General features: G+C 45.0%; 1 protein-coding gene across 9 annotated transcripts in view; it reads right to left on the bottom strand.

Moving 5' to 3' along the window:
- The window catches only part of SLC37A2 (solute carrier family 37 member 2), an 892,550-nt gene that overhangs the window by 310,564 nt on the left and 569,086 nt on the right, over positions 1-12,900 (bottom strand). For all 9 annotated transcript variants that reach the window (XM_085646069.1, XM_085646068.1, XM_085646070.1 and 6 more), the window contains one exon: positions 2,756-2,846. In XM_085646069.1, coding sequence (XP_085502195.1) covers positions 2,756-2,846 — 91 coding nt within the window. The remainder of the gene's footprint in view (positions 1-2,755; positions 2,847-12,900) is intronic.

Here is a 12,900-nt window from a genome sequence, read left to right as displayed (position 1 = left end):
CCACATGCCCACAAGCCCACAAGCCCCCAAGGCCACAAGCCCACAATCCCCCTTACCTGCACTCCGTCATGACTCCTCCCACACGCACATCGCATTAAAAAACGCCTGCTTTTTGCGCCGCTCGCTTCTTTAAAGCGGCGGCGCAACTCTATCTCGGGACGTCCTGGCTGTGTGCGCGCTCCACAGACGGCAGTGCGCGCTGACGTCAGGAGAGGTGCGTGCGCGCGCCCTAAAGGGAACGGTGGACACTGGTTGAGATTTTGCTTAAAGGGTCAGGTACACTTGGAGGGATTTATAAAAAATTGAATGAGACGATGCCGGATGATTTATCTAAACACTGCGAACGCTGGCGTGAGCGATTACTGGTTGGAGTGGGTGAAGCGGAAGATTCACTTTATATGGCCCAAACTTCATGTATTGCAGCCAACCTCCGGCTGCAATGTTTTAAAACCTGGTTTAATCTTTATATAACACCGGAGAAGATTACAACATAGGGAGGAGTTGCAGGATCAACATGTCCACGGTGCGGCTGTCCAGCAGCAGACATCGTACATATGTTTGCTTCATGCCCCGACCTGGTTACAATTAAAAGGGATGTTGGCATTATTTTGGAATCTCATTTGGGGCAGAGAATAGATCTGACACCACAGCTGATTGTACTTGGAGTGAGTAGTCCTCGTCTCCCGGTTCGGGTTCAGACCTTTCTCTTTATTGCTATGACAGTATTTGGACTCTGTTTAGCCACTCATTGGCTTGATCCAGTTTCACCTACTGGTCAACAGTGGCTAGGGAGATTTTTGGCAGTATACAGACTAGAGACTGCAGTATATGCTAGAAAGGGGCGGAGAGCAAGAGAAAAGAGGATGGAAATTTGGGCCCCTCTGATTAGCTGGTCTGAAGATAGCCAAGATGGAGGTAATGGATGACAAATATTAGAGCCTGTTTTGCATTTTATTTGACTTTACTGTTGAGCTGAATACTTGCAATGATCTTGTTTGTCTTTACTTTATAGACATTGTTTTTCTTTTTTTCTTTCTTATGCCAGTGGAAGATCCGATCTTTTTTCTTTTTCCCTTTATTTCCTTCGGTCTTCTTGTTAGGTGTAAAGGACCAGCTGGGGTGGGTGGGGTTAAGGTTTCTGGGGTGGGGGCAATTTTTTTTTCAGATGATGGCTTTATTCATTCGTATTTCTACGTTATGTTGTATTTGTGGTAAAAGAATTCCAATTGAGAACTATTTAAAAAGATGTGATTGGTCAATTTCAACCTGATGAGAACTTATCATTGCAAAAGCTACATTTTAATCTTTCTTTTTCAGGGGGACACATTAGTTTTTATTTTTAGGTTGAATGCCTTCTCTCATTTTCTTTTGAGTTTACATTTTATTTAGCTGTTTTCATGAGAGAAAGTCGGAGCTCCTGTGTAGAGTGGACACTACTAATTTGTATTATGGGTTCCAAAGGAATTGTGTCTGTTGCGTATTTGCCAATAATGTAGTTGGTGAGAGTACGAGACCCTCCACTAACTGCTCCTCCTGCAATATTACTGTGTCATTAGGAGGAGAATACAGAGTTGCTTTGTGAGGAGTTATCGTCCTGTTGAAAGGGAGAGTTGGGTAACTAAGTAGTAGTCAAAGACAACTTAACTTGCTAGTTAACTATCATCTCTAATGGCTGCTACTTTGAGGGGAGTATATTTGATTGTTTTAACATGTTGTGAAATATACCAGAGAAGTAGCCCATTTCATCAGAGTGACAGACTAGTGCTATTAAAACAGACTCTATAGTGTCTGATAGAGTAGAAATTAATGTAAATAGAGTTATGTCACCAGTATAGTGTTTTTTTGTATCTGTGTGTAACCTTTACAACTGAAGTTTGAGAAATGTCTTTAGCTCCCAAATGGGCTGTTTCGGTGTTAATTAAACTTGCTATGACCCTAGATTAGTTGGGGCCCAATCAGACCACTCCCTGTACATAGAGAAACTAGCATACTTAATTTACCTTCACAGAATCTGTTTTGGTTAGGGTAACACATGGGTTCTAGATTCAATGCACACCTCTAGCAGGGACTCCAATAAATTAAAATGAATGGTAATAGTTTGTTCTAATACCAGCCAAAGTTTCAACTACACAGTCCAAGAAGTTCTCCTGAGATGATGAAAATAAGTAACTAATATATTGCAAATTCGGAGCCTTGGTATGAACTAAAGATTCAGTATTTACAGAAAGAGATGTATTCGCATTCTTACTGGCCTTTATAGTGGAAAGCACCATGGTCGCACTTCCTACAGGGATGATTTGAGACCCAGCTTTATGACCAAGTGATCATGTTTGTCATGCTTTGCATGCTGTTGCTTTTGTAATCAAGAGAGACAGCGCAACTGAGCTCAGCACCCTATACGGCCGGCCAATGTTTAATGCTGTCACTACCAGCAGCCTCCTGGGTAAGCCTCCAAAAATAGTAAATTGCATAGTGCCAGGACAGAGTTCTCACAGACTCAAAGACAGTTTCATATATTAGCTTTTCAATTGATGATTTAGTGAACTGGATGTTTAACTCCAGAATGATATCACGGACTGAGATCTAAATAAACAAAAAACACTAGCTCAGATATCGGTGCAACCTAAATATTTTTTCTCAGCAGAGCTTAATTACTGTGCACCTCTGATTCATCACATCAGATTTTAAAACTCTACTTCAACAGAATTTACCTCCAACAAAAAAAAGACAGAAGCCTTTACTCAAGTGAACTTACCAACATTTGCAATATAGAGTGGTAGCCAGTAGAGGAAGGTGTAACTGACCAGTTTGGCAAACAGCAAACACAAAGCAAATTCCACCACTCCCTAAAAATGAGAAACACAGAGTGTGAAATCAATCATGGCATATGGTACGCTGCATTTCTTTTTTTTTTTTATATTTCTTTTAGTGATTTTAAAAGTCAATGAACATCACAATTCAGCAAAATGAAACCCACCACCTCCCCAAACAAAGAGAGAGAAGCATGCCATAATAATATGTTTTGTCAACGGTACAGAGTTGTCATCCGGACATTGTAGGGAACATATCAGATCAATACTGAGCCATGTAACACCCTCTTAGTGCCATGTTCACATTTGTTTATCAATCATCTGTAGGGTCCTCCTCCCGTTCCACAACAGGGTCCTCCATTTCCTGTTTTACCGGGACTTCTACCAAATCCCACTCCATTCTACCCCCTTGACCTGCCCCATTTTACACCAATCTATGTCACACCGCGCACTCAGCTCGCACCCATCTTGCAAATTACCACAGCCATTGTATCTGGATGGAAAGTCGATTGGTCATCCACCTCAATGCTATGCATTTTTTGGCTATGGGCCATTCCAGCTCTAGCACCTTTTCCATATATTTAATACGTTTAGCCTGAGTCACGCGGCCCAATAAGCATAAATAGATAGAGGGCGATAGAGCTAGTTCAGTCAGTTACCCCAGCCCCTCAACAACTTTACCCAAAAAAGTTCCCACAGCAGGGCATGCCCAGCACATATGTAAGTATGTTCCCATAGATGCCCTGCACTTGGGGCAGTGCTCTGGCTTAGAGGGGTCTAGTCTGTGCCGCCATTGCGGTGTAACAGATTCCCTGTGGACACATGTGTAATGCATCAGAATCAAGTGTCCATTGCATGTTACTTTTCTACAGTCCAGAGTAACAAGGAAGTTTTTTGCTACAGTGTGCCAGTACTTTGTTGTTGAAACTATTGTTGATTGGAGGGCGTTCTGGCACGTTTTCCCTCTTTAGCTCCTTTTGTGAATGAATACGTTGAACGGCGGATCAGCCGTGAGAGCTTACACTATATGTTTTTTTAACAAACTTCTGTCAAACATCAGCTGATTTGTTTTTGGCTTGGGATTGGGTTCATTCACTGTAGACCGCAGTACATGCCCACTGCTGGTCTCTGTTGGTGCTTGCAACTGTGAAAAACTCCCTTTGGTCAGATCTGTTCTTTCCTCAAGGGGTGTTACCACTAAGAGGATCCCCCTCTCTCCCTCAAATCCCTCCTCTGGACTTCTTGATTGAGGGGTACCTATTGTGTTAAGAATGGATCGGAACTGTCTGGCTTTCACGGATGACCAGATTGCGGCAATTTTGTCTGGCCCGTCACTTTTCCCAGACTCTTCCTTATCTAATACACTTTCTGCTAGAGAGGAATGGGAGAAGCTAAGTGGCTTAAAGAAAAGGCAGGTGAGGGTTGCATTACATGGGGCCCTAATGACCGAATACTATCGGGCAGGGGCTGCCCCGGCTAGTTTATTGGTCAGGATTGAGCCGAGAATTTTTTTAGAAGATAAGCAATTCCAGGTCGATTGGAGTTACATCGCTAATAAATGTACCCGGGATTGGCTCATCTTAATCATTCAGACGGCAAAAAGGTTGAGTGACGCCCTATTGAAAGATTCTTGATCTAGAGGAGGTAATAAAAAATGACACAACACTCACTGATACAAAGGATCATCTACAGAGAATCCAAGAAGACTTGACCGAATATAAAAACTACATGGTCAATCAGAAAATTAAGGGTCTCAAAAGAAATCTAGAGAGGTACACACATGAGTGGGCCTTCCCGTATGTGGATGATAAACATTATCAGGCGAGTAGTGACAGCAATCCTCAATCTAGATTTCAGAGAGGAGGGCGTCAACCACCTAGGAGAACCCCGGGTAATTGGACCTTCGACAACACTCTAGCGAGGACGATGAGGCAGCCCCACCTATAGCCCAGGGGAAGGTGAGATTCAATCTAGAACCTCAGGCCAACCAAGAACTTGGCTCCTTGATTCGTTCTTTTTTGGGCCAGGCACAACAAGGCAACAGAGGGGGAGGTCACAGGGGACGGGGCAGAGCCAGACAGAACCAGTCTCAGAACTGGCAGATGTTCTCCCCGCGCCAAACTCGCAGCCGAGGTCGAGCCCCGATGTAGATGTGAACAACATCGTTGTGAACCTATCGGGACATGAGTTAACAGCCGGTCAATTGAAAGTACTAAACCGTGGCCTTGGGTATGTCCCAACCCCCAAACATGACTCCTTCAGATGCCGGACTGAACTCCATGAAATGGTGAGAAAAATCAAAATAAAAAAATTCTTTGCAAACAAAGAACAGACCCCTGCCTCAGTCTTTTCCACGGATTTACATCGTCCCTCCCAGTTCTGTCCCCCAGTATCTTCTGTTGGTCCCGAGGTGGTAGTGTTTGAGAACAAGGTTCTGAATGAGATCAGACTTTTGGAGGAATCAGAACAGGCCAACACCTATAACAACATGAGCAGGTTGGATTGGGCTGCAGTTAAATCCTTACAAGATAATACCGCACTCACTATCAAATCTGCTGATAAAGGGGCCGCTGTGGTCCTTATGAATACCAGCGACTATGAGGCGGAAGTTCTGAGGTTGTTGAGCGACAGGAGGAACTACCGTCCTCTTGCACGTGATCCTACGGCTGAATTGCTACAACAGATTACCATCATTGTGGCACAGGCGCGGGAGAAAAAGTGGATCGCTTCGAAAGAGGCGGAGTTCCTCGTCAACCTCAACCCCAGGACACCGGCATTCTATATTCTGCCGAAGATTCATAAGGCCCAGCGTCCACCCCCAGGCCGCCCCATTGTATCGGGCATTGGCTCGGTGTTGGAGCCGCTCTCCCAGTTCTCTGACTTCTTCCTCAGGGAATCGGTAATCACCCAACGGTCCTATGTGCAGGACACTACCGATATCCTTAACATCATTAATGATATGGACTTTGATTCATCCCAGCAGTTACTTGTGACTATTGACATCGAGTCCTTGTATACTAGCATCCCCCAGGACGCGACGCTGGTGGCAGCAGCTCGCGCCCTGGGAGCCCAGGAGTGGTTTTATGACACTCCCCAGTCCTTTGTCATGCAATGTGTGGAGCTGGCTCTCACCCGCAATTTTTTCTGTCACAAGGATGCCCTGTACTTACAGATCTCGGGGACATCGATGGGCGCTACTTTTGCGCCGAGCCTGGCGTGTATTTACGTCGGCCAATTCGAGGAAAACTACCTTGACCACCCCTCTAATCCCTTCCAGGGGCACATTTGCCTCTGGAAGAGATATATAGACGATGTTCTATGTATTTGGAGGGGTACTCAACAACATCTCTGTGAGTTCCTTGAATGGCTGAATTCTCTTGACACCTGTTTGAAATTCACTTGGCAGTTCAGTAGGGAGGCGGCTACATACCTTGACCTTGATATCACTGTGTTGGATGACAAACTTACTACCAGCGTTCATCACAAGCCCACTGATAAAAACTCCCTTTTACACTACCAGTCGTACCACCCCAGAGCTCTGAGGGACAACCTCCCAGTTGGTCAGTTTCTAAGATATCGCAGAAACTGTTCCTCTACATCTGATTATTTACATCAATCGGAGGTGTTGAGCATGAAATTGGAACAACGTGCTTACCCTAAGAGGATTATTACCAGAGCCCGTAAAAGGGCGCACAACACACCCAGGGAGGCTTTGCTGGAGAGGAACAAGAAGGAATCCAAGGAGAGTTTGCCAGTGGTCCTTACATTCGACCCGTTGTCTAATAAGATCAGACAAATAATCAAGCGACATTGGTCATTGTTATCTACCAGTGATTTCCAGATGCCCCAGCCTAGATTTGCATTTAAAAGGACCCAAAACCTGAAGGACAGACTGGTGCATACAAGACCCGCCCATGTTCAGAAGAACATAAATCTACCTCCAGGACACCATCCTTGTGGGAGCTGTTCAGTGTGCGAACTGACGGAGAAAACAACTGAGATCATACTAGGTAGTGGGAGGACCTGGTTTCTCCGTCAGTTTACCAACTGTAATACGTGCCATGTAATCTACAGATTGACATGCCCTTGTGGACTACATTACATTGGTCTTACTTCTAGGAAGGTCAAGGTACGCATTCAGGAACATCTGAGCACTATTAGGGCTGGTAAGCTCACCACTCGATTAGTCCAACACTACAAAGATCAGCGACATCAATTTAGATCTTTAAAGTGGGTTGTCCTGGAGAAAGTGTGGGGCGATATGGGTGATATTGATAAGAGACTAGCCGTGAAGGAGGCCCGTTGGATTTTCACTGAGAAGGGGGACACCGTTGGTCTCAATGACCAAATCGAGTGGAATAAAGTAAGCAGATAGGTGGTTATTGATAGGCTGAGTATTTCAACATATTATTAATATACTACCTCCACTCACCCCTGATGAACCGTTCTAAACATCTTGTACATAGTATAACCCTGGTAAAGTGGTTCCGCATGTTCCGCAACAATTTATTTGAGATTTTCCAGCTCCCCGGGGTGCACATCAGGTGACACACAGGCCATTGGTGTAGTTTATCCCTGACGCTATTGGGTTGGGCGCTGCATGAAATATGTTGATGGTGCACATATGCGCTCCTTGATGCATTCTGGAGGCTGGTTAATATCTATCTCTATCGTTATTAATTGCGGACTGACTCCCCTGTTTTTCGATATATTATCGCTCTCTGGTAATGATGACTGTTATATGGGTCCTTTTGCTGCAGAAATTTGTCTGCATACTGGTTGGGATTGCGATCACGCCCGCCACTTATTGGGTCTCACCCTACTTCTTGTGGGCTTATGTTTTTTAACAATATTGCATAATCACCCATTAATTTGTAGTCAGAGTAGTTCGTTTTTGGCTGGGGTCGTTATGGTTTTAAATCGGAGCCATGACCACTCCAAAATGGCCGCGGCATTCTCCATCATCAATTGATACATCCTTACGACTCGCGTAGTCTCGCGAGATGATGCCACAGCTACTCATTGAAATTGAATTCAGTCGCGCGTTGAGTTGCTCCAGTGCTGAGGTAACGCCTGGTTGTACAAGAGACAGGGTAAGCCCGGGGACGGATGAGCTACTGAAAAATGCCGTTTTCATTTCTGGGGGGTGCGTGACTGTTGCGGTACGAGGAGCCTAGGGTTTTACTTTTTACACATTATTGAACTAGACGCATGTGATTGTTGAAGTCAGTTGTGCTGTGAAAACGATATCGGCATTGGGTTGTGCTGATGTGATACATTATATTTTAAAGGGTTCTTGTGTTGTAATGACCAATGACGGAGTAGAACTTCCAAACAAGTGAGGTGATTGTTCATTTGTATATTGAGGAAGAGTAAATACACAGTGTGTCTTCTAGATTGAGTCAGGTATAGACGGTCTATACTTGTTTCCACAGGTGCAGGAACCAACGATGGTCGTGCTTTGCTGAGCAGGAAGGCGATAGTTAATAATTTAGTACGCCCCTGCGACTGGTTGGTGGCTGGTATGTGGGCCCATAGCCACAACTAGGTAATGAACTAAATGTTGTCACCATCACAACCTTGGGTTGGTTTTTGAACTCATCCCTCCCCGTACTGATTATGCTGTATGTTTTTTTGTTTGTGTTTGTCAGTCCTTTTAAAGGTGTGTCCAGAGAAGGTGATTTCTGACCCCTTCTTGCCCTGATGAATTTGCCACAAACTTTATTGGCAATGAAACATGTTGGCCGTCATTATTAAGGTATGCAACATGCTGTGGTTTTTAACAGGGTGATAGACTCCTAACCAGAATAAAACAATCATTTGTGAGTCTATACACCTTCACTATTTTTATATTTGTCGTTGTCTGCACAATTTATTTGTTTTTGTGTTCTTCACACTACACTGTCTTGTGTTTTGTGTTTTCTATTGGACACTGCACACCTTTTTCTTGAGAGAGAGTGACCGATGATGAAATAAACGTGGGCAAGCTGGTGAGAACCAACCAGTAGCTCCTCTGGTGGTGCGCACGTGAGGTACTCTCTCTCTCTCTCTACATATTTTTTCACCTCGTCATTATTGAGGGTCTTTGTAGAGTGTATGTTTGTGGACTGACTGCACATTCTCATTTTCTCCCTTTTCTCACTTTTCTATCTATTTTAATTGTTAAACTTGTAGCATTCTGGATGGGCTGTCTCCAGACATTATAAATGAGTATTGGAGGTCTGTGATAACGTACACTTCCTCCTACCCAGTCCAGAGTAACAAGGAAGTTTTTTGCTACAGTGTGCCAGTACTTTTTTGTTGAAACTATTGTTGATTGGAGGGCGTTCTGGCACGTTTTCCCTCTTTAGCTCCTTTTGTGAATGAAAAACTTTTCTACAGTTACCTAATATGGATGCCCAGTCCCTCTCACTAATATCCACACTTAAATCATTTTCCCATTGTAATTTCAGGGTTGTGCTGTGGGTATCTGTACGTAGCAACAAAAAGGGGTATATCCGTGTGATAAATTAAGCTCTCTTCCCATATCTTGCAGCGCTTTTTTAAAATGTGCGTTTCCGGCACTTGTGGAAACTCCACCCAAGCTTTACAGATAGCCGCTTCTAGGCCTGCATACTCTAGAAAGCATCCACCTGCAACACCCCATCTAGTGGAAAAGTCTGCATACCCCATCATCCGGCCATCCTTGTATAGGTAACCCACAGTAAGCGGGGCATCTCCTTCACCTATGCGCTTCAAGAATAGGGGCACCAAAGGGCTAAGTCCAGTTTACCAGGGGACTAACTGTTGCATATATATGTACTCCTCCCCTTCTCTCCTCAACATCTGCCCCAATATGTTTAACAAAGTTTTATCGTGCATCAGCAGAGCTGCCCTTTCCTTACAGGGAACTAAGGGTAGCGCCAGAAGATCTTGAGGTCGGACCAAATGCATCAGTATCACAGCTACTGGGTCAGTGCCTCCCTTCTTAACCCATGGCATGGTATGTTGGAGATGAGCTGGCCAATAATAAGTCCTGAAGTTCAATGCTTGCAGCCCTCCAAAATCTCATGGGAAGCTCAGTACTACCAGGATGATTTGTGCCTTTCCATGCTCCCACTATAGTAATTGGCATGTGTTGTAACACATATAGTACTTATGGTGGCATAATCATCATACTGACAGCTATGCGCCCTATAGGGGACTTCGAGAATCATAACCATTTATGTACACTCCACTCTAGGCCATCCAACAAGGCTCCCACATCAGAGTCGTAGTTCTCAGTCATATCAGAGCTCAGATACACTCCCAGGTACTTAACCTGAGTTGCATGAACCTTAATATTAGGCAGGTTCACGTCTGCAACCAAATTCACCTGTTTGGTGGTAGAGTACAGATTTGTCAGCATTCAGTCGGAACCCAAAATGTACCCCCATCTCAGCTAATGTGCCATATACCGCTTGCCATGTAATCAACTGGTTCCTCAGGGTCAATAGAATGTCCTCAGCATATAAGAAAAATACTTCCCATTTGCCCTCCAATAGAATGCCAGCGTCCTGATGACAGGCACCTATAATTTGAGCCAATAGTTTGATCACTAAAGCAAACATCAGTGGTGAGATGGGTCCCCCTCTCCACCAAGCAGCTGTCTGATACTCCGTGTGCTACTTTCCCTCTCGCTCTGCTGGTGGTGTTAAGGAGCTTCACCAACCTCAGGTAGTCAACCCCCAGATTGTAGCGTTGGAGTGTACAGAGCATAATCCTCCAGTCAACAGTATTGAAAGCCTTATGGGCATCCAAGCGGGTAGTAGTGCAGGGTTCCTTCTCTTTAGTGGCATGTTCCATAATAAGGAACGCCTTCCGTATATTTGTGGTGGTGGTACGGCCCCCCACAAACCCCACCTGATCCGTATGTATAATCCTCTCTGCCACTTTCGCCAGTCTTTGAGCCAGTATTTTCTCCAGGATCTTAGCGTCTACTTTGATCATGGAGAGGGAGCCGTAGGATTCACAATTGTTGGCATCTTCACCAAGTAGGACTACCATATTGGCCTCCCTTAGTGTTGCCGCAATATCTCCCACTCAAATGCTTCCATGTACATGGCTAGTAAAGGTGTCCACAATAGATCACCATGAGTCTGATAAAACTCAACACAGAGCCCATCAATACCAGGTGCATTTCCCAAATTCATGTGCTTAATGGCCCTCCTTATATCTGCTTCTTCCAGAGGTGTATTCAGTAAAGCCCTGGTGTCCTCATCCACCCTGGGTACCAGTACCTCATCTAATAAGGCCATCATACCTGCCTCATCATGGTGACCCTGTTGCACATAATGCACCTCACAGACTTCCACAAACCAGTTCAGGATATCTTCCTGGGCTTCCACGTTCGCTCTGTGCGCGTCCTCAAGAGATACTACAGCATTCTCTCCACTCTCCAGGTTAACTAACCACGTTAGTAATTGGGCAGCTTGATCTCCCGGTTTGTGTTGTGTTTCTATGTATGTTGTATAATCATGCTTTCCCAGAGTGGCGTGTGCTTCATCCAACTCCTCTGTAAACAGTGTTGTGTTCCCCAGATGACATCGATGTGTGGAGCCTGTCTGACAAAGTCCGCCATCTGTTGTTCCAGTCTCATGACTGTGTAAGCCAAGGACTTCTGGACCCCATATTCTGTGGTCATACACTTCCCCAGTATAGTCACCTTGAAGGCTTCCCAAAGTACTCCAGCAGATGACACCATCCCTTTATTTATGGTAAAGTATTCCTGCACTACTTCCTTAATTTTTTCCCGGAACACCTGATCAAGGAGTGCTCTGGGCTGGAAGTGTCACTGGCGCACCGGCGCTAGAGAGGCTAAGCCCTAAAGCTCCACCACTAGTGGGGTATAGTCCGATAGTGAATGGTCCAGGTACTGGGCCTTCCAAAAATCTGCCCAACCTGTTCCGGGTGAAGGAACATATCATCAATTTCTTAAAAGTTACCATGCGGTAGGGAGTAGAAGGAATAACCCTTTGTCTGCACATGTTGGGCCCTCCATAGCTCTGATAAATTAACAGTGTCCATGTCCTCTAATAGCGCTTTAGATGACCTACTTAATGGCCTGGCAGTGGGCCTATAGATGCCCAAAATTCTATCTAGTACACAGTTACAATTACCCATCCATATATTTTCATTATGTGTGTATAGTGATAGCATGTTCACCACTCCATCAAAAAATCCAGAGTGTCTATTTTAGTAGTGTATGTGTTTAGTAGTACTGTAGGTTTACCACAGATCTCCCCCACTATATCTAGCCGCTGCCTTGAGTTCAGCCTCCACTTTGAGCGGGACACCAGCATCCACCCACAGCCGCACCGTAAGTGCAGAAGAAGTGAAGCTGGAATACAACAATCTGCCCCCTACCTGCCCCCCTGCCTAGCATGTATATTTTGGTGTTCCTGCAGTAGTAGATGCATCTCCTGCAGCATCACTTTCCGCGCCTAGGTGCTTTCACAAATGTGACCATACTCTCTGCTGCTTAATGGGGAGTTGTATTCCTTTAACGTTCCAAGAAAGGGTTATCCCCCCCATGTGTATAGGAGTGAACGTTTTCTGTTATCATGCCAACCAATGTTTCTCTATAAACTGTATAGCGTCTTCAGCATGATCGAAGAAGTGTCACTTCCTCTGCACATCCACACGGAGGCGCGTCGGGGGCAACAGTGAACAAGGCAATCCATCTTCTCTGAGCATCCTTTTCACTTCCATGAACAGTCTGTCTTTTCTGAGTTGCCATGCCATAGTCAGGATAAAGGGAGATCCTAGTCCCATTGGATTCTACATTGCCTTGCTGGAGAGCCACCATCACTATACCCAGCTTGTCCTTGTATTTCAACATCCTTGCAATCAATATACGTAGTGGTGCACCAATTTTTGGCCTACCGCCAGGGGTTCTGCGTGCTCTGTCCACTGACAATCCCCCCTTGCCGTTCAGCCCTGGTAGGACAGTGGGCAACCATGTTTCGAGGAATTGTTCCACTGGTGCAGACTCTGTTTCTTCCGGGAGGCCTTGGATGCGCACATCGTTGCATTGAGATCTCTCTTCTAGATCTACTGACTTGTCTTCCTG

Source organism: Triturus cristatus, chromosome 3_1 (assembly GCF_964204655.1).
Source record: "Triturus cristatus chromosome 3_1, aTriCri1.1, whole genome shotgun sequence".
NCBI classification, from domain to species: domain Eukaryota; kingdom Metazoa; phylum Chordata; class Amphibia; order Caudata; family Salamandridae; genus Triturus; species Triturus cristatus.
Note: the sequence above shows the minus strand (reverse complement) of the source record. Positions and strands in the feature narration are given on the sequence as shown.